The following is a 22,500-nucleotide window of genomic DNA, read 5'->3' as shown; positions in this document are numbered from 1 at the left end:
AGCAGTGCGGCTTGGTTGGGTTGTGTATCGGAGGACGCATGACTTTCAACCTTCGTCTCTCCGGAGCCCGTACGGGAGTTGTAGTGATGAGACAAGATAGTAGCTACTACAACGATTGGATACCACAAAATTGGGGAGAAAAAAAGTTCTGTTTCTTGTCAATTTTGAGCCTGTAATCGAACCCACAAAGGCTGATGCTCCAGATACTCAGCAAGTCTCAAGAAGGCCAGTTTCATTGCTTCCCTAACCCCACTAGGGGGCGTGGGACGATCGCCTCCCACCTGGCCAACATCCAGTGAAATTGCAGAGCGCCAAAATAGAAAACAGAAATACTCATTATTATATATGGATAGACTGGATACCTGGAACATCATAATATAATACTGTCTGATAGACTGGATACCTGGAACATTATAATACTGTCTGATAGACTGGATACCCGGAACATTATAATATAATACTGTCTGATAGACTGGATACCTGGAACATTATAATATACATTACATTTACATTTAAGTCATTTAGCAGACGCTCTTATCCAGAGCGACTTACAAATTGGTGCATTCACCTTATGACATCCAGTGGAACAGTCACTTTACAATAGTGCATCTAAATCTTAAAGGGGGGGGGGAATACTTATCCTATCCTAGGTATTCCTTAAAGAGGTGGGGTTTCAGGTGTCTCCGGAAGGTGGTGATTGACTCCGCTGTCCTGGCGTCGTGAGGGAGTTTGTTCCACCATTGGGGGGCCAGAGCAGCGAACAGTTTTGACTGGGCTGAGCGGGAGCTGTACTTCCTCAGTGGTAGGGAGGCGAGCAGGCCAGAGGTGGATGAACGCAGTGCCCTTGTTTGGGTGTAGGGCCTGATCAGAGCCTGGAGGTACTGAGGTGCCGTTCCCCTCACAGCTCCGTAGGCAAGCACCATGGTCTTGAAGCGGATGCGAGCTTCAACTGGAAGCCAGTGGAGAGAACGGAGGAGCGGGGTGACGTGAGAGAACTTGGGAAGGTTGAACACCAGACGGGCTGCGGCGTTCTGGATGAGTTGAAGGGGTTTAATGGCACAGGCAGGGAGCCCAGCCAACAGCGAGTTGCAGTAATCCAGACGGGAGATGACAAGTGCCTGGATTAGGACCTGCGCCGCTTCCTGTGTGAGGCAGGGTCGTACTCTGCGGATGTTGTAGAGCATGAACCTACAGGAACGGGCCACCGCCTTGATGTTGGTTGAGAACGACAGGGTGTTGTCCAGGATCACACCAAGGTTCTTAGCGCTCTGGGAGGAGGACACAATGGAGTTGTCAACCGTGATGGCGAGATCATGGAACGGGCAGTCCTTCCCCGGGAGGAAGAGCAGCTCCGTCTTGCCGAGGTTCAGCTTGAGGTGGTGATCCGTCATCCACACTGATATGTCTGCCAGACATGCAGAGATGCGATTCGCCACCTGGTCATCAGAAGGGGGAAAGGAGAAGATTAGTTGTCATCTGCATAGCAATGATAGGAGAGACCATGTGAGGTTATGACAGAGCCAAGTGACTTGGTGTATAGCGAGAATAGGAGAGGGCCTAGAACAGAGCCCTGGGGGACACCAGTGGTGAGAGCGCGTGGTGAGGAGACAGATTCTCGCCACGCAACCTGGTAGGAGCGACCTGTCAGGTAGGACGCAATCCAAGCGTGGGCCGCGCCGGAGATGCCCAACTCGGAGAGGGTGGAGAGGAGGATCTGATGGTTCACAGTATCGAAGGCAGCCGATAGATCTAGAAGGATGAGAGCAGAGGAGAGAGAGTTAGCTTTAGCAGTGCGGAGCGCCTCCGTGATACAGAGGAGAGCAGTCTCAGTTGAATGACTAGTCTTGAAACCTGACTGATTTGGATCAAGAAGGTCATTCAGAGAGAGATAGCGGGAGAGCTGGCCAAGGACGGCACGTTCAAGAGTTTTGGAGAGAAAAGAAAGAAGGGATACTGGTCTGTAATTGTTGACATCGGAGGGATCGAGTGTAGGTTTTTTCAGAAGGGGTGCAACTCTCGCTCTCTTGAAGACGGAAGGGACGTAGCCAGCGGTCAGTGATGAGTTGATGAGCGAGGTGAGGTAAGGGAGAAGGTCTCCGGAAATGGTCTGGAGAAGAGGGGAAGGGATAGGGTCAAGCGGGCAGGTTGTTGGGCGGCCGGCCGTCACAAGACGCGAGATTTCATCTGGAGAGAGAGGGAGAAAGAGGTCAGAGCACAGGGTAGGGCAGTGTGAGCAGAACCAGCGGTGTCGTTTGACTTAGCAAACGAGGATCGGATGTCGTCGACCTTCTTTTCAAAATGGTTGACGAAGTCGTCTGCAGAGAGGGAGGGAGGGGGGGGATTCAGGAGGGAGGAGAAGGTGGCAAAGAGCTTCCTAGGGTTAGAGGCAGATGCTTGGAATTTAGCGTGGTAGAAAGTGGCTTTAGCAGCAGAGACAGAGGAGGAAAATGTAGAGAGGAGGGAGTGAAAGGATGCCAGGTCCGCAGGGAGGCTGATAGTTTTCCTCCATTTCCGCTCGGCTGCCCGGAGCCCTGTTCTGTGAGCTCGCAATGAGTCATTGAGCCACGGAGCGGGAGGGGAGGACCGAGCCGGCCTGGAGGATAGGGGACATAGAGAGTCAAAGGATGCAGAGAGGGAGGAGAGGAGGGTTGAGGAGGCAGAATCAGGAGATAGGTTGGAGAAGGTTTGAGCGGAGGGAAGTGATGATAGGATGGAAGAGGAGAGAGTAGCGGGGGAGAGAGAGCGAAGGTTGGGACGGCGCGATACCATCCGAGTAGGGGCAGTGTGGGAGGTGTTGGATGAGAGCGAGAGGGAAAAGGATACAAGGTAGTGGTCGGAGACTTGGAGGGGAGTTGCAATGAGGTTAGTGGAAGAACTGCATCTAGTAAAGATGAGGTCGAGCGTATTGCCTGCCTTGTGAGTAGGGGGGGAGGGTGAGAGGGTGAGGTCAAAAGAGGAGAGGAGTGGAAAGAAGGAGGCAGAGAGGAATGAGTCAAAGGTAGACGTGGGGAGGTTAAAGTCGCCCAGAACTGTGAGAGGTGAGCCGTCCTCAGGAAAGGAGCTTATCAAGGCATCAAGCTCATTGATGAACTCTCCGAGGGAACCTGGAGGGCGATAAATGATAAGGATGTTAAGCTTGAAAGGGCTGGTAACTGTGACAGCATGGAATTCAAAGGAGGCGATAGACAGATGGGTAAGGGGAGAGAGAGAGAATGACCACTTGGGAGAGATGAGGATCCCGGTGCCACCACCCGCTGACCAGAAGCTCTCGGGGTGTGCGAGAACACGTGGGCGGACGAAGAGAGAGCAGTAGGAGTAGCAGTGTTGTCTGTGGTGATCCATGTTTCCGTCAGTGCCAAGAAGTCGAGGGACTGGAGGGAGGCATGGGCTGAGATGAACTCTGCCTTGTTGACCGCAGATCGGCAATTCCAGAGGCTACCGGAGACCTGGAACTCCACGTGGGTCGTGCGCGCTGGGACCACCAGATTAGGGTGGCCGCGGCCACGCGGTGTGAAGCGTTTGTATGGTCTGTGCAGAGAGGAGAGAACAGGGATAAACAGACACATAGTTAACAGGCTACAGAAGAGGCTACGCTAATGCAAAGGAGATTGGAATGACAAGTGGACTACACGTCTCGAATGTTCAGAAAGTTAAGCTACGTAGCAAGAATCTTATTGACTAAAATGATTAAAATGATACAGTACTGCTGAAGTAGGCTAGCTGGCAGTGGGTGCGTTGTTGACACTACACTAATCAAGTCGTTCCGTTGAGTGTAATAGTTTCTACAGTGCTGCTATTCGGGGGCTAGCTGGCTAGCTAGTAGTGTTGTTTACGTTACGTTGCGTTAAAAGAACGACAATAGCTGGCTAGCTAACCTAGAAAATCGCTCTAGACTACACAATTATCTTTGATACAAAGACGGCTATGTAGCTAGCTATGTAGCTAGCTACGATCAAACAAATCAAACCGTTGTACTGTAATGAAATGAAATGAAAATGTGATACTACCTGTGAATGCGACCGGGTTGTTGAGTTCTATTCAGAAGACGTTGGCTAGCGTTGGCTAGCTAGCAGAGTCTCCTACGTTAAGGACGACAAATAGCTGGCTAGCTAACCTCGGTAAATTAAGATAATCACTCTAAGACTACACACTACACACTCTAAACCTAAGCAACACAATTATCTTGGAACGAAGATACGAAGACAGCAAAGACAGCTATGTAGCTAGCTAACACTACACTGATCAAGTCGTTCAGTTGAGTGTAATAGTTTTCCCAGTGCAGCTAATCAGTGGACGTTAGCTAGCTGGCTAGTGAAGACTACGTTAGGACGGAGAAATACGATAATTACGCAATTATCTTTGATACAAAGACGGCTATGTAGCTAGCTGAGAAGAAATTGCTAAGATTAGACAAATCAAACCGTTGTGCTATAATGAAATGTAAAAGTTATACTACCTGCGCGGCTCCAAACTGACTGATAGACTGGATACCTGGAACCATAATACTGTCTGATAGCTGGATACCTGGAACATTATAAATAATACTGTCTGATAGACTGGATACCTGGAACATTATAATACTGTCTGATAGACTGGATCGAACTCCAAACTGTCTGATAGACTGGATACCTGGAACATTATAATATAATACTGTCTGATAGACTGGATACCTGGAACATTATAATATAATACTGTCTGATAGACTGGATACCTGGAACATTATAATACTGTCTGATAGACTGGATACCTGGAACATTATAATATAATACTGTCTGATAGACTGGATACCTGGAACATTATAATATAATACTGTCTGATAGACTGGATACCTGGAACATTATAATATAATACTGTCTGATAGACTGGATACCTGGAACATTATTATAATACTGTCTGATAGACTGGATACCTGGAACATTATAATACTGTCTGGTAGACTGGATACCTGGAACATCATAAGACTGTCTGATAGACTGGATACTGGAACATTATAATATAATACTGTCTGATAGACTGGATACCTGGAACATTATAATATAATACTGTCTGATAGACTGGATACCTGGAACATTATAATATAGACTGGATACCTGGAACATTATAATACTGTCTGATAGACTGGATACCTGGAACATTATAATATAATACTGTCTGATAGACTGGATACCTGGAACATTATAATACTGTCTGATAGACTGGATACCTGGAACATTATAATACTGTCTGATAGACTGGATACCTGGAACATTATAATATAATACTGTCTGATAGACTGGATACCTGGAACATTATAATATAATACTGTCTGATAGACTGGATACCTGGAACATCATAATACTGTCTGATAGACTGGATACCTGGAACATTATAATACTGTCTGATAGACTGGATACCTGGAACATTACCTGGAAATATAATACTGTCTGATAGACTGGATACCTGGAACATTATAATATAATACTGTCTGATAGACTGGATACCTGGAACATTATAATATAATACTGTCTGATAGACTGGATACCTGGAACATTATAATACTGTCTGATAGACTGGATACCTGGAACATTATAATATAATACTGTCTGATAGACTGGATACCTGGATACCTGGAACATGGAACATAATATAATACTGTCTGATAGACTGGATACCTGGAACATTATAATATAATACTGTCTGATAGACTGATCTGGAACATTATAATACTGTCTGATAGATAGACTGGATACCTGGAACATTATAATATAATACTGTCTGATAGACTGGATACCTGGAACATTATAATATAATACTGTCTGATAGACTGGATACCTGGAACATTATAATATAATACTGTCTGATAGACTGGATACCTGGAACTGGATTATAATATAATACTGTCTGATAGACTGGATACCTGGAACATTATAATAATACTGTCTGATAGACTGGATACCTGGAACATTATAATATAATACTGTCTGATAGACTGGATACCTGGAACATTATAATACTGTCTGATAGACTGGATACCTGGAACATTATAATACTGTCTGATAGACTGGATACCTGGAAATTATAATATTATAATATACCTGGAACATTACTAATCTGATAGACTGGATACCTGGAACATTATAATATAATACTGTCTGATAGACTGGATCTGGATATAATACTGTCTGATAGACTGGATACCTGGAACATTATAATATAATACTGTCTGATAGACTGGATACCTGGAACATTATAATATAATACTGTCTGATAGACTGGATACCTGGAACATTATAATATAATACTGTCTGATAGACTGGATACCTGGAACATTATAATATAATACTGTCTGATAGACTGGATACCTGGAACATTATAATATAATACTGTCTGATAGACTGGATACCTGGAACATCATAATATAATACTGTCTGATAGACTGGATACTGTCTGATAGACTGGATACCTGGAACATTATAATATAATACTGTCTGATAGACTGGATACCTGGAACATTATAATACTGTCTGATAGACTGGATACCTGGAACATTATAATATAATACTGTCTGATAGACTGGATACCTGGAACATTATAATATAATACTGTCTGATAGACTGGATACCTGGAACATTATAATACTGTCTGATAGACTGGATACCTGGAACATTATAATACTGTCTGATAGACTGGATACCTGGAACATTATAATATAATACTGTCTGATAGACTGGACTGGATGTCTGATAGACTGGATACCTGGAACATTATAATATAATACTGTCTGATAGACTGGATACCTGGAACATCATAATATAATACTGTCTGATAGACTGGATACCTGGAACATCATAATATAATACTGTCTGATAGACTGGATACCTGGAACATAATATAATACTGTCTGATAGACTGGATACCTGGAACATTATAATATAATACTGTCTGGAACATTATAATAGACTGGATACCTGGAACATTATAATATAATACTGTCTGATAGACTGGATACCTGGAACATTATAATACTGTCTGATAGACTGGATACCTGGAACATTATAATATAATACTGTCTGATAGACTGGATACCTGGAACATCATAATATAATACTGTCTGATAGACTGGATACCTGGAACATTATAATATAATACTGTCTGATAGACTGGATACCTGGAACATTATAATATAATACTGTCTGATAGACTGGATACCTGGAACATTATAATATAATACTGTCTGATAGACTGGATACCTGGAACATTATAATATAATACTGTCTGATAGACTGGATACCTGGAACATTATAATATTATAATACTGTCTGATAGACTGGATACCTGGAACATTATAATATAATACTGTCTGATAGACTGGATACCTGGAACATCATAATATAATACTGTCTGATAGACTGGATACCTGGAACATTATAATATAATACTGTCTGATAGACTGGATACCTGGAACATTATAATACTGTCTGATAGACTGGATACCTGGAACATTATAATATAATACTGTCTGATAGACTGGATACCTGGAACATTATAATATAATACTGTCTGATAGACTGGATACCTGGAACATTATAATATAATACTGTCTGATAGACTGGATACCTGGAACATTGATAGATAATATAATACTGTCTGATAGACTGGATACCTGGAACATTATAATATAATACTGTCTGATAGACTGGATACCTGGAACATTATAATACTGTCTGATAGACTGGATACCTGGAACATTATAATATAATACTGTCTGATAGACTGATACCTGGAACATTATAATATAATACTGGATACCTGGATACCTGGAACATAATATAATACTGTCTGATAGACTGGATACCTGGAACATTATAATATAATACTGTCTGATAGACTGGATACCTGGAACATTATAATATAATACTGTCTGATAGACTGGATACCTGGAACATTATAATATAATACTGTCTGATAGACTGGATACCTGGAACATTATTATAATACTGTCTGATAGACTGGATACCTGGAACATTATAATATAATACTGTCTGATAGACTGGATACCTGGAACATTATAATATAATACTGTCTGATAGACTGGATACCTGGAACATAATATAATACTGTCTGATAGACTGGATACCTGGAACATCATAATATAATACTGTCTGATAGACTGGATACCTGGAACATTATAATATAATACTGTCTGTCTGATAGACTGGATACCTGGAACATTATAATATAATACTGATACCTGGAACACTAATACCTGGAACATTATAATATAATACTGTCTGATAGACTGGATACCTGGATACCTGGAACATTATAATATAATACTGTCTGATAGACTGGATACCTGGAACATTATAATATAATACTGTCTGATAGACTGGATACCTGGAACATTATAATACTGTCTGATAGACTGGATACCTGGAACATCATAATATAATACTGTCTGATAGACTGGATACCTGGAACATTATAATATAATACTGTCTGATAGACTGGATACCTGGAACATTATAATACTGTCTGATAGACTGGATACCTGGAACATTATAATACTGTCTGGTAGACTGGATACCTGGAACATTATAATATAATACTGTCTGATAGACTGGATACCTGGAACATTATAATATAATACTGTCTGATAGACTGGATACCTGGAACATTATAATATAGAACTGGAACATTATAAAGTCTGATAGACTTAAATCATATAAATGTTATACTGGATACCTGGTTTAATAGACTGAACTTCTTGCTAATCCATTATAATACTGTCTGATAGACTGGATACCTGGTGTCAGATTTCAAAACTGGATACCTTTACTGTCGGTGAAAGCAAACCATACGATTGTCTGATAGACTGGATACCTGGAACAGCACATAATATAATACTGTCAGACTGGATAGAACATTATAATATAATATCTAGACTGGATACCTGGAACATTATAATATAATACTGTCTGATAGACTTACCATTATAAGCCAAGTAGAACATCATAATATAATACTGTCTGATAGAGATACCTACACATAATATAAAGTCACCTGGAACATTATAAAATAGACTGGATACCTGGAACTTATCTTTAGACTGATCTGGAACATCATAATACTGTCTGTTGCACTCTGATAGACTGGAAGACTCCTGTCTGATAGACTTTGGAACATCATAATATAATACTGTCATGACTGGATACCTGGAACATTATAATATTACTGTCTGATAGACTGGATACCTGGAACATTATAATACTGTCTGGTAGACCCATTATAATATAATACTGTCTGATTGGATACCTGGAACATTATAATACCTGATAAAACCTGGAACGTTTTGTTCAATAATCCACAGGCTCAATTATAACAGCTGTCTGCAGACAGTTACCAGCCAAGTAGAAGTTACACAAAGAAATCTAAATAGTATCCGATAAAGTCCAAAAAGTTCAATAATCCACAGGTAGTAACATCATCCAATGTCGATGTTTATAATCGATCCTCAGGTTGTTTTTAGTCGTAATAATTAATAATATTTCAACCGGACAATAATTTCGTCAAGAAAACAAGAAAGCCTCTCGGTCGTGAAAAACCTCTGGGACACTGCAGTGTCCACTCATTCAAGTGACCTTACTCCCCTAATTTTTCAGAATACAAGCCTGAAACAATGTCTGAAGACTGTTGACATCTAGTGGAAGCCATAGGAAGTGCAATCTTGAGTCCTAAATCAATGGAATCTGTAAAGGCAGCCAATGGATAACTACAAACATAAATCCATCCTGGAAGTGGATTGTTTTTCTCGGGTTTTTTGAGCTAACGTCGTTTACAACATTAAATGTATAAACTGTGTTTTCTGATCCTTGATCAATAATGTTATTTTAAATGGACAAAATAAATGTGCTTTTCTTTCAAAAACAAGGACATTTCTAAGACTGACCCCCAACATTTAAACGATTGTGTATTTCAGAGGGAGATTACCAGTTAGATATTGATCGTGTTTTTCAGAGGGAGATTACCAGTTAGATATTGATCGTGTTTTTCAGAGGAGATTACCAGTTAGATATTGATTGTGTATTGATCGTGTTTTTCAGAGCTGCGGTGAGATTCCAAAAAGGTTCAGTTAGATATTGATCGTGTTTTTCAGAGGAGATTACCAGTTAGATATTGATCGTGTATTTGAGAGGGAGATTACCAGTTAGATATTGATCGTGTATTTGACTAACTTTTAAGCGATTGTGAGGGAGATTACCAGTTAGATATTGATCGTGTTTTTCAGAGGGAACTGTACCAGTTAGATATTGATCGTGTATTTGAGAGGGAGATTACCAGTTAGATATTGATCGTGTATTGCAGAGGGAGATTACCAGTTAGATATTGATCGTGTATTGCAGAGGGAGATTACCAGTTAGATATTGATCGTGTATTTCAGAGGGAGATTACCAGTTAGATATTGATCGCAATCTTGTATTTCAGAGGGAGATTACCAGTTAGATATTGATCGTGTATTGCAGAGGGAGATTACCAGTTAGATATTGATCGTGTATTTCAGAGGGGAGATTACCAGTTAGATATTGATCGTGTATTTCAGAGGGAGATTACCAGTTAGATATTGATTGTGTATTGCAGAGGGAACAGTACCAGTTAGATATTGATCGTGTTTTCAGAGGAGATTACCAGTTAGATATTGATCGTGTATTGCAGAGGGAGATTACCAGTTAGATATTGATCGTGTATTTCAGAGGAGATTACCAGTTAGATATTGATCGTGTATTGCAGAGGAGATTACCAGTTAGATATTGATCGTGTATTTCAGAGGGAGATTACCAGTTAGATATTGATCGTGTATTTCAGAGGGAGATTACCAGTTAGATATTGATCGTGTATTTCAGAGGGAGATTACCACTTAGATATTGATTGTGTATTGCAGAGGGAACAGTACCAGTTAGATATTGATCGTGTATTGATCGTGTATTGCAGAGGGAGATTACTCGTAAACTGACGTTCCCGAAGCAGCCCACCAACCCCTTCCTGGAGATGGTGAAGTTCCTGTTGGAACGCATCGCGCCCGTCCACATCGACTCAGAGGCCATCAGGTACATGTGTGTGTGTGTGTGTGTGTGTGTGTGTGTGTGTGTGTGTGTGTGTGTGTGTGTGTGTGTGTGTGTGTGTGTGTGTGTGTGTGTGTGTGTGTGTGTGTGTGTGTGTGTGTGTGTGTGTGGTTATATCTGCTCTCTGCTCTGGTCTAGCTGTTGAATAAGAGGTTATATGTGATGTCTCTCTGCTCTGGTCTAGCTGCTGAATAAGAGGTTATTTGTGATGTCTCTCTGCTCTGGTCTAGCTGTTGAATAAGAGGTTATATAATGTTATATGTGATGTCTCTCTGCTCTGGTCTAGCTGTTGAATAAGAGGTTATATAATGGTATATGTGATGTCTCTCTGCTCTGGTCTAGCTGTTGAATAAGAGGTTATTTGTGATGTCTCTGCTCTGGTCTAGCTGTTGAATAAGAGTTATATAATGTTATATGTGATGTCTCTCTGCTCTGGTCTAGCTGTTGAATAAGAGGTTATATAATGTTATATGTGATGTCTCTCTGCTCTGGTCTAGCTGTTGAATAAGAGGTTATATAATGTTATATGTGATGTCTCTCTGCTCTGGTCTAGCTGCTGAATAAGAGGTTATATGTGATGTCTCTCTGCTCTGGTCTAGCTGCTGAATAAGAGGTTATATAATGTTATATGTGATGTCTCTCTGCTCTGGTCTAGCTGCTGAATAAGAGGTTATATAATGTTATATGTGATGTCTCTCTGCTCTGGTCTAGCTGTTGAATAAGAGGTTATTTGTGATGTCTCTCTGCTCTGGTCTAGCTGTTGAATAAGAGGTTATATAATGTTATATGTGATGTCTCTCTGCTCTGGTCTAGCTGCTGAATAAGAGGGTATATGTGATGTCTCTCTGCTCTGGTCTAGCTGTTGAATAAGAGGTTATATAATGTTATATGTGATGTCTCTCTGCTCTGGTCTAGCTGTTGAATAAGAGGTTATATAATGTTATATGTGATGTCTCTCTGCTCTGGTCTAGCTGCTGAATAAGAGGTTATATGTGATGTCTCTCTGCTCTGGTCTAGCTGTTGAATAAGAGGTTATATAATGTTATATGTGATGTCTCTCTGCTCTGGTCTAGCTGTTGAATAAGAGGTTATATAATGTTATATGTGATGTCTCTCTGCTCTGGTCTAGCTGTTGAATAAGAGGTTATATAATGTTATATGTGATGTCTCTCTGCTCTGGTCTAGCTGTTGAATAAGAGGTTATATGTGATGTCTCTCTGCTCTGGTCTAGCTGTTGAATAAGAGGTTATATAATGTTATATGTGATGTCTCTCTGCTCTGGTCTAGCTGTTGAATAAGAGGTTATATAATGGTATATGTGATGTCTCTCTGCTCAGTGCTCTGGTCTAGCTGTTGAATAAGAGGTTATATAATGTTTATGATCAGTGCTCTGGTCTAGCTGTTGAATAAGAGGGTATATGTGATGTCTCTGGTCTGCTCAGTGCTCTCTGCTCTGGTCTAGCTGTTGAATAAGAGTTATATAATGGTATATGTGATGTCTCTCTGCTCTGGTCTAGCTGTTGAATAAGAGGTTATATAATGTTATATGTGATGTCTCTCTGCTCTGGTCTAGCTGTTGAATAAGAGGTTATATAATGTTATATGTGATGTCTCTCTGCTCAGTGCTCTGGTCAAGCTGCTGAATAAGTCTATCGAGGGAACGGCTGATGATGATGAGGAAGGTGTCACACCAGACACTGCCATCCGCTCTGGACTGGAACTACTGAAGGTATGGATGGAGGGATGAAGAGAGAGAGGGAGAGAGAGGGGATGGAGGGATGAAGAGAGAGGGATGGAGGGATGAAGAGAGGGGATGGAGGGATGAAGAGAGAGAGGGAGGATGGAGGGATGAAGAGAGAGGGAGGATGGAGGGATGAAGAGAGAGGGAGGATGGAGGGATGAAGAGAGAGAGGGGATGGAGGGATGAGGAGAGAGAGGGGATGGAGGGATGAAGAGAGAGAGAGGGATGGAGGGATGAAGAGAGAGAGAGGGATGGAGGGATGAAGAGAGAGAGAGGGGATGGAGGGATGAAGAGAGAGAGGGAGGATGGAGGGATGAAGAGAGAGAGAGGATGGAGGGATGAAGAGAGGGGATGGAGGGATGAAGAAAGAGAGAGGGGATGGAGGAGAGAGGGGATGGAGGGATGAAGAAAGAGAGAGGGAGGGAGGAGGAGAGAGGGAGAGAGAGGGGATGGAGGGATGAAGAAAGAGAGAGAGAGAGAGAGAGAGAGGGGATGGAGGGATGAGGAGAGAGAGGGGATGGAGGGATGAGAGGGAGAGAGAGAGGGGATGGAGGGATGAAGAGGGGAGAGAGAGAGAGGGGATGGAGGGATGAAGAGGGAGAGAGAGAGAGGGGATGGAGGGATGAAGAGGGAGAGAGAGAGAGGGGATGGAGGGATGAAGAGAGGGGATGGAGGGATGAAGAGAGAGAGGGATGATGGAGGGATGAAGAGAGAGCGGGAGGATCGAGGGATGAAGAGAGAGCGGGAGGATGGAGGGATGAAGAGAGAGGGGATGGAGGATGAAGAAGAGAGAGAGAGGGGATGGAGGGATGAAGAAGAGGGGATGGAGGGATGAAGAGAGAGGGAGGATGGAGGGATGAAGAGAGAGCGGGAGGATCGAGGGATGAAGAGAGAGAGAGGATGGAGGGATGAAGGGGAGAGGGATGGAAAGAGATGGAGGGATGAGGAGAGAGGGAGAGAGAGAGGGGATGGAGGGATGAAGAAAGAGAGCGAGAGGGGATGGAGGGATGAGGGATGGAGGGATGGAGGGATGAAGAGAGAGGGGATGGAGGGATGAGAAGAGAGAGGGGGATGGAGGGATGAAGAGAGAGGGGGATGGAGGGATGAAGAGAGAGGGGGGATGGAGGGATGAAGAGAGAGGGGGATGGAGGGATGAAGAGAGAGAGGGGATGGAGGGATGAAGAGAGAGAGGGGATGGAGGGATGAAGAGAGAGGGGATGGAGGGATGAAGAGAGAGGGGGGATGGAGGGATGAGGAGAGAGGGGATGGAGGGATGAGAGAGGGGATGGAGGGATGAGAGAGGGGATGGAGGGATGAAGAGAGAGAGGGGATGGAGGGATGAAGAGAGAGAGGGATGGAGGGATGAAGAAGAGAGAGAGGGGATGGAGGGATGAGGAGAGAGGGGATGGAGGGATGAAGAGAGGGATGGAGGGAGAAGAGGGGATGGAGGGATGAGGAGAGAGGGGATGGAGGGATGAAGAGAGAGAGAGAGAGGGGCGAGGGGGGAGGGAGGAGGGACCGGTGGATGAATGGACAGAGTAACTTTTTCTTGTCTTCCTCCTCTCTTCCTCCTTCTCCACGTCCTTTCCTCCTCCTCTTCCTCCTCCTCCTCCTCTCCTTCTCCCTCTTCTCCTCCTCTCCTCTTCCTCCTCTTCTCCTCTCCTCCTCCTCTTCTCCTCCTCTCCTCTTCCTCCTCCTCTCCTCTTCCTCCTCTTCTTCTCTCCTCCTCCTCTTCCTCCTCCTCCAGGTTCTGTCCTTCACCCACCCCACAGCGTTCCACTCTGCTGAGACGTATGAGTCTCTGCTTCAGTGTCTGAAGATGGAGGATGACAAGGTGGCCGAGGCGGCCATTCAGATCTTCAGGAACACCGGACAGAAAATAGAGACCGAACTACAGCAGATACGATCGTAAGAGAGGCAGGGAGGGAGGGAGGGGGAGGCAGAGGGGGGAGGGGGAGGGGGGGGAAGGGAGGGAGGGGAGGGTGGGAGGGTGGGGAGAGGGGGAGGGAGGGAGGGGGGGAGGGAGAGACAGGGAGGGAGGGATAGAGGGGGAGGCAGGGTGGGAGGGGAGGGAGGGAGAGACAGGGAGGGAGGGAGGGAGGGGAGGGAGGGAGAGACAGGGAGGAGAGAGGGAGGGGAGGGAGGGAGGGAGGGAGAGACAGGGGAGGGAGGGAGGGAGGGAGGGAGGGAGGGAGGGAGGAGGGGGAGGCAGGGTGGGAGGGAGGGAGAGACAGGGTGGGAGGGAGAGAGGAGGGAGGGGGGAGGGAGAGACTGGGTGGATAGCTAATGTAATGGGTAAAGGGTCCATGACTGTAGTCAGTCTGTTAACCTCCTCTCCTCCCTGTAGTCAGTCTGTTAAGCTCCTCTCCTCCCTGTAGTCAGTCTGTTAACCTCCTCTCCTCCCTGTAGTCAGTCTGTTAACCTCCTCTCCCTCCCTCCCTGTAGTCAGTCTGTTAACCTCCTCTCCTCCCTGTAGTCAGTCTGTTAATCTCCTCTCCTCCCTGTAGTCAGTCTGTTAACCTCCTCTCCTTCCTTCCTGTAGTCAGTCTGTTAACCTCCTCTCCTCTCCTCCCTGTAGTCAGTCTGTTAACCTCCTCTCCTTCCTCCCTGTAGTCAGTCTGTTAACCTCCTCTCCTCCCTGTAGTCAGTCTGTTAACCTCCCTCTCCTTCCTCCCTGTAGTCAGTCTGTTAACCTCTCTCCTCCCTCCCTGTAGTCAGTCTGTTATTCTCCTCTCCTCCCTGTAGTCAGTCTGTTAACCTCCTCTCCTCCCTGTAGTCAGTCTGTTAACCTCCTCTCCTCCCTGTAGTCAGTCTGTTAACCTCCTCTCCTCCCTCCCTCTAGTCAGTCTGTTAACCTCCTCTCCTTCCTCCCTGTAGTCAGTCTGTTAACCTCCTCTCCTTCCTCCCTGTAGTCAGTCTGTTAACCTCCTCCCTCCCTGTAGTCAGTCTGTTAACCTCCTCTCCTCCCTCCCTGTAGTCAGTCTGTTAACCTCCTCTCCATCCTTCCTGTAGTCAGTCTGTTAACTTCCTCTCCTTCCTTCCTGTAGTCAGTCTGTTAACCTCCTCTCCTCCCTCCCTGTAGTCAGTCTGTTAACCTCCTCTCCATCCTTCCTGTAGTCAGTCTGTTAACTTCCTCTCCTTCCTTCCTGTAGTCAGTCTGTTAACCTCCTCTCCTCCCTCCCTGTAGTCTGTCTGTTAACCTCCTCTCCTCCCTGTAGTCAGTCTGTTAACCTCCTCTCCTCCCTCCCTGTAGTCAGTCTGTTAACCTCCTCCTCTCCCTCCCTGTAGTCAGTCTGTTAACCTCCTCTCCTCCCTGTAGTCAGTCTGTTAACCTCCCCTCTCCCTCAGTCCTCCCTGTAGTCAGTCTGTTAACCTCCTCTCCTCCCTGTAGTCAGTCTGTTAACCTCCTCTCCTCCCTCCCTGTAGTCAGTCTGTTAACCTCCTCTCCTTCCTTCCTGTAGTCAGTCTTTTAACCTCCTCTCCCTCTCCTCCCTGTAGTCAGTCTGTTAACCTCCTCTCCTCCCTGTAGTCAGTCTGTTAACCTCCCTCCTCCTCCCTGTAGTCAGTCTGTTAACCTCCTCCCTCCCTGTAGTCAGTCTGTTAACCTCCTCTCCCTCCCTGTAGTCAGTCTGTTAACCTCCTCTCCTCCCTGTAGTCAGTCTGTTAACCTCCTCTCCTCCCTGTAGTCAGTCTGTTAACCTCCTCTCCTCCCTGTAGTCAGTCTGTTAACCTCCTCTCCTCCCTCCCTCTAGTCAGTCTGTTAACCTCCTCCTCCTCCTGTAGTCAGTCTGTTAATCTCCTCTCCTCCCTGTAGTCAGTCTGTTAACTTCCTCTCCTTCCTTCCTGTAGTCAGTCTGTTAACCTCCTCTCCTCCCTCCCTGTAGTCAGTCTGTTAATCTCCTCTCCATCCTTCCTGTAGTCAGTCTGTTAACTTCCTCTCCTTCCTTCCTGTAGTCAGTCTTTTAACCTCCTCTCCTCTCTCCTCCCTGTAGTCTGTCTGTTAACCTCCTCTCCTCCCTGTAGTCAGTCTGTTAACCTCCTCTCCTCCCTCCCTGTAGTCAGTCTGTTAACCTCCTCTCCTCCCTCCCTGTAGTCAGTCTGTTAACCCTCCTCTCCTCCCTGTAGTCAGTCTGTTAACCTCCCCTCCCTCCCTGTAGTCAGTCTGTTAACCTCCTCTCCTTCCTCCCTGTAGTCAGTCTGTTAACCTCCTCTCCTTCCTCCCTGTAGTCAGTCTGTTAACCTCCTCTCCTTCCTCCCTGTAGTCAGTCTGTTAACCTCCTCTCCTCCCTCCCTGTAGTCAGTCTGTTAACTTCCTCTCCTCCCTGTAGTCAGTCTGTTAACCTCCCCTCCTCCCTGTAGTCAGTCTGTTAACCTCCTCTCCTCCCTCCCTGTAGTCAGTCTGTTAACTCTCCTCTCCTCCCTGTAGTCAGTATGTTAACCTCCTCTCCTCCCTGTAGTCAGTCTGTTAACCTCCTCTCCTCCCTGTAGTCAGTCTGTTAACCTCCTCTCCTCCCTGTAGTCAGTCTGTTAACCTCCTCTCCTCCCTGTAGTCAGTCTGTTAACCTCCTCTCCTCCCTCCCTGTAGTCAGTCTGTTAACCTCCTCTCCTCCCTCCCTGTAGTCAGTCTGTTAACCTCCTCTCCTCCCTCCCTGTAGTCAGTCTGTTAACCTCCTCTCCTCCCTGTAGTCAGTCTGTTAACCTCCTCTCCTCCCTGTAGTCAGTCTGTTAACCTCCTCTCCTCCCTCCCTGTAGTCAGTCTGTTAACCTCCTCTCCTCCCTGTAGTCAGTCTGTTAACCTCCTCTCCTCCCTGTAGTCAGTCTGTTAACCTCCTCTCCTCCCTCCCTATAGTCAGTCTGTTAACCTCCTCTCCTCCCTGTAGTCAGTCTGTTAACCTCCTCTCCTCCCTGTAGTCAGTCTGTTAACCTCCTCTCCTCCCTGTAGTCAGTCTGTTAACCTCCCCTCCTCCCTGTAGTCAGTCTGTTAACCTCCTCTCCTCTCCTCCCTGTAGTCAGTCTGTTAACCTCCTCTCCTCCCTGTAGTCAGTCTGTTAACCTCCTCTCCTCCCTGTAGTCAGTCTGTTAACCTCCTCTCCTCCCTCCCTGTAGTCAGTCTGTTAACCTCCTCTCCCCCCTGTAGTCAGTCTGTTAACCTCCTCTCCTCCCTCCCTGTAGTCAGTCTGTTAACTTCCTCTCCTCCCTGTAGTCAGTCTGTTAACCTCCCCTCCTCCCTGTAGTCAGTCTGTTAACCTCCTCTCCTCCCTCCCTGTAGTCAGTCTGTTAATCTCCTCTCCTCCCTGTAGTCAGTCTGTTAACCTCCTCTCCTCCCTGTAGTCAGTCTGTTAACCTCCTCTCCTCCCTGTAGTCAGTCTGTTAACCTCCTCTCCTCCCTGTAGTCAGTCTGTTAACCTCCTCTCCTCCCTGTAGTCAGTCTGTTAACCTCCTCTCCTCCCTCCCTGTAGTCAGTCTGTTAACCTCCCCCTCTCCTCCCTCCCTGTAGTCAGTCTGTTAACCTCCTCTCCTCCCTCCCTGTAGTCAGTCTGTTAACCTCCCTCTCCTCTCCTCCCTGTAGTCAGTCTGTTAACCTCCTCTCCTCCCTGTAGTCAGTCTGTTAACCTCCTCTCCCTCCCTGTAGTCAGTCTGTTAACCTCCTCTCCTCCCTGTAGTCAGTCTGTTAACCTCTCTCTCCCCTGTAGTCAGTCTGTTAACCTCCCCTCCTCCCTGTAGTCAGTCTGTTAACCTCTCCTCTCCTCCCCCTGTAGTCAGTCTGTTAACCTCCTCTCCTCCCTCCCTGTAGTCAGTCTGTTAACCTCCTCTCCTCTCCTCCCTGTAGTCAGTCTGTTAACCTCCTCTCCTCCCTGTAGTCAGTCTGTTAACCTCCTCTCCTTAAGTCAGTCTCCTCCTCCTCCTCCCTGTAGTCAGTCTGTTAACCTCCTCTCCTCCTCCCTGTAGTCAGTCTGTTAACCTCCTCTCCTCCCTGTAGTCAGTCTGTTAACCTCCCAGTCTGTTAACCTCCTCTCCCTGTAGTCAGTCTGTTAACCTCCCTCTCCTCTCCTCCCTGTAGTCAGTCTGTTAACCTCCTCTCCTCTCCTCCCTGTAGTCAGTCTGTTAACCTCCTCTCCTCCCTGTAGTCAGTCTGTTAACCTCCTCTCCTCCCTGTAGTCAGTCTGTTAACCTCCTCTCCTCCCTGTAGTCAGTCTGTTAACCTCCTCTCCTCCCTGTAGTCAGTCTGTTAACCTCCTCTCCTCCCTCCCTGTAGTCAGTCTGTTAACCTCCTCTCCTCCCTCCCTGTAGTCAGTCTGTTAACCTCCCTCTCCCTCTGTTGTTAACCTCCCCTCTCCTCCCTGTAGTCAGTCTGTTAACCTCCTCTCCTCCCTGTAGTCAGTCTGTTAACCTCCTCTCCTCCCTCCTCTCCTCCCTGTAGTCAGTCTGTTAACCTCCTCTCCTCCCTGTAGTCAGTCTGTTAACCTCCTCTCCTCCCTGTAGTCAGTCTGTTAACCTCCTCTCCCTCCCTGTAGTCAGTCTGTTAACCTCTCTCTCCTCCCTGTAGTCAGTCTGTTAACCTCCTCTCCTCCCTGTAGTCAGTCTGTTAACCTCCTCTCCTCCCTGTAGTCAGTCTGTTAACCTCCCCTCCTCCCTGTAGTCAGTCTGTTAACCTCCTCTCCTCTCCTCCCTGTAGTCAGTCTGTTAACCTCCTCTCCTCCCTGTAGTCAGTCTGTTAACCTCCTCTCCTCCCTGTAGTCAGTCTGTTAACCTCCCTCTCCTCTCCCTCCCTGTAGTCAGTCTGTTAACCTCCTCTCCTCCTCCCTGTAGTCAGTCTGTTAACCTCCTCTCCTCCCTGTAGTCAGTCTGTTAACCTCCTCTCCTCCCTGTAGTCAGTCTGTTAACCTCCTCTCCCCCCTGTAGTCAGTCTGTTAACCTCCTCTCCCCCCTGTAGTCAGTCTGTTATTCTCCTCTCCTCCCTGTAGTCAGTCTGTTAACCTCCTCTCCTCCCTGTAGTCAGTCTGTTAACCTCCTCTCCTCCCTCCCTGTAGTCAGTCTGTTAACCTCCTCTCCTCCCTCCCTGTAGTCAGTCTGTTAACCTCCTCTCCTCCCTGTAGTCAGTCTGTTATTCTCCTCTCCTCCCTGTAGTCAGTCTGTTAACCTCCTCTCCCCCCCAGGACCCTGATCCCAGTCCTTCATCAGAAGGCTAAACGTGGGACCCCCCACCAGGCCAAACAGGCTGTCCACTGTATCCACGCCATCTTCTGTAACAAGGAGGTCCAGCTGGCGCAGATCTTTGAGGTAGCACACACACACACACACACACACACACACACACACACACACACACACACACACACACACACACACACACACACACACACACACACACACACACACACACACACACACACACACACACACACACACACACACACACACACACACACAGAGAGAGAGTAGGGCTTTGCTGCTCGGTGATACTAAAGTGCCAATAGAAAAGTCTTGTATTTGGTTACTAAATACTCTGTCAAAGTGGGAGGTAAAAATATATTGATTATTAGATAAACATTCACCTCCCTGAGTCAATACATGTTAAGATACGATCAAATCAATACAGTCCATCTTTAATTATACCACATAGGACCAAAACATTACCTCATCCAATATATCAATTGTCAATTATAGACACTCCCATCTCAAATACATCCCCTCCTGGACAAGATCTGAGAAGACACTGAGCCTCCTAGGTCCTAGGTCATATACTAGGTCAAGATAAGGGCAACCACAGAGGGGACATACAACACTGAGCCTCCCTCGGTCTAGGTCATATACTAGGTCAAGATAAGGGCAAAGTCCAGAGGTGACAGACAATAGTGAGCCTCCTAGGTCATAGGTCATATACTCGATCAAGATAAGGGCAACCTCAGAGGAGACATACAATAGTGAGCCTCCTGGGTCATAGGTCATATACTAGGTCAAGTCGCTCTGGATAAGAGCGTCTGCTAAATGACTTAAATGTAAATGTGAGGCAACCTCAGAGGTGACATACAATAGTGAGCCTCCTAGGTCATAGGTCATATACTAGGTCAAGATAATAAGGGCAACCTCAGATGAGACATACAATAGTGAGCCTCCTAGGTCATAGGTCATATACTAGGTCAAGATAAGGGCAACCTCCAGAGGAGACATACAATAGTGAGCCTCTAGGTCATAGGTCATATACTCGATCAAGATAAGGGCAACCTCAGAGGAGACATACAATAGTGAGCCTCCTAGGGTCATAGGTCATATACTAGGTCAAGATAATAAAGGGCAACCTCAGAGGAGACATACAATAGTGAGCCTCCCTAGGTCATAGGTCATATACTGGGTCAAGATAATAAGGGCAACCTCAGAGGAGACATACAATAGTGAGCCTCCTAGGTCATAGGTCATATACTAGGTCAAGATAAAGGGCAACCTCAGAGGAGACATACAATAGTGAGCCTCCTAGGTCATAGGTCATATACTCGATCAAGATAAGGGCAACCTCAGGAGACATACAAAGTGGACTCTAGGTCATAGGTCATATACTAAGTCAAGATAATAAGGGCAACCTCAGAGGAGACATACAATAGTGAGCCTCCTAGGTCATAGGTCATATACTAGGTCAAGATAATAAGGGCAACCTCAGAGGAGACATACAATAGTGAGCCTCCTAGGTCATAGGTCATATACTAGGTCAAGATAAGGGCAACCTCAGAGGAGACATACAATAGTAGCCTCCTAGGTCATAGGTCATATACTCGATCAAGATAAGGGCAACCTCAGAGGAGACATACAATAGTGAGCCTCCGAGGTCATAGGTCATATACTAGGTCAATAAGGGCAACCTCAGAGGAGACATACAATAGTGAGCCTCCTAGGTCATAGGTCATATACTCGATCAAGATAAGGGCAACCTCAGAGGAGACATACAATAGTGAGCCTCTAGGTCATAGGTCATATACTAGGTCAAGATAATAAGGGCAACCTCAGAGGAGACATACAATAGTGAGCCTCCTAGGTCATAGGTCATATACTAGGTCAAGATAAGGGCAACCTCAGAGGAGACATACAATAGTGAGCCTCCTAGGTCATAGGTCATATACTCGATCAAGATAAGGGCAACCTCAGAGGAGACATACAATAGTGAGCCTCCTAGGTCATAGGTCATATACTAGGTCAAGATAATAAGGGCAACCTCAGAGGAGACATACAATAGTGAGCCTCCTAGGTCATAGGTCATATACTAGGTCAAGATAAGGGCAACCTCAGAGGAGACATACAATAGTTAGACACATTCCCAGAAGAAGAGGAACCTCCATTCTGTCCTCCCCCTTCTGATATTCTTCATAGCATCACACGGTTTAACAGACACATTGACATAAGAAGACAAGCCTGACCATCTCCTCTCTGGGCCCCTAGTGACTAAACCCGAGCAGAGAAGAAGGGATAACTGCAAACAAATATTATCCAAAAGAAATCATCCTCATGACAAATATCCCACATAAGCATTATTATATAAATAAAACATCTTATTTATCAATCACTAATTCTGATTCTGCCCCAACAGTCTCTAAGAGCTTTTAAACACCTGGATTGTAAATGATTAGCCCAGGTATAATTCTTCAAGCTCTGTCAAGTTGTTGGGGGATC

General features: G+C 45.5%; 1 protein-coding gene across 1 annotated transcript in view; it reads left to right on the top strand.

The window, feature by feature from the left end:
• LOC124027494 (sister chromatid cohesion protein PDS5 homolog A) overlaps window positions 1-20,121 on the top strand; it is a gene marked incomplete at both ends in the record, with an annotated part of 47,559 nt that extends 27,438 nt beyond the window's left edge. Inside the window, 4 exon segments of the mRNA XM_046339907.1 lie at window positions 10,969-11,084; window positions 12,723-12,828; window positions 14,588-14,748; window positions 19,998-20,121. Of these exon segments, the coding sequence (XP_046195863.1) occupies window positions 10,969-11,084; window positions 12,723-12,828; window positions 14,588-14,748; window positions 19,998-20,121 (507 nt within the window).
• Window positions 20,122-22,500: the final 2,379 nt, after the last annotated feature.

Source organism: Oncorhynchus gorbuscha, unplaced genomic scaffold (genome assembly GCF_021184085.1).
Source record: "Oncorhynchus gorbuscha isolate QuinsamMale2020 ecotype Even-year unplaced genomic scaffold, OgorEven_v1.0 Un_scaffold_3298, whole genome shotgun sequence".
NCBI classification, from domain to species: domain Eukaryota; kingdom Metazoa; phylum Chordata; class Actinopteri; order Salmoniformes; family Salmonidae; genus Oncorhynchus; species Oncorhynchus gorbuscha.
The sequence above is the reverse complement of the archived record's forward strand: the minus strand, read 5'-3'. Positions and strand labels throughout refer to the sequence as shown.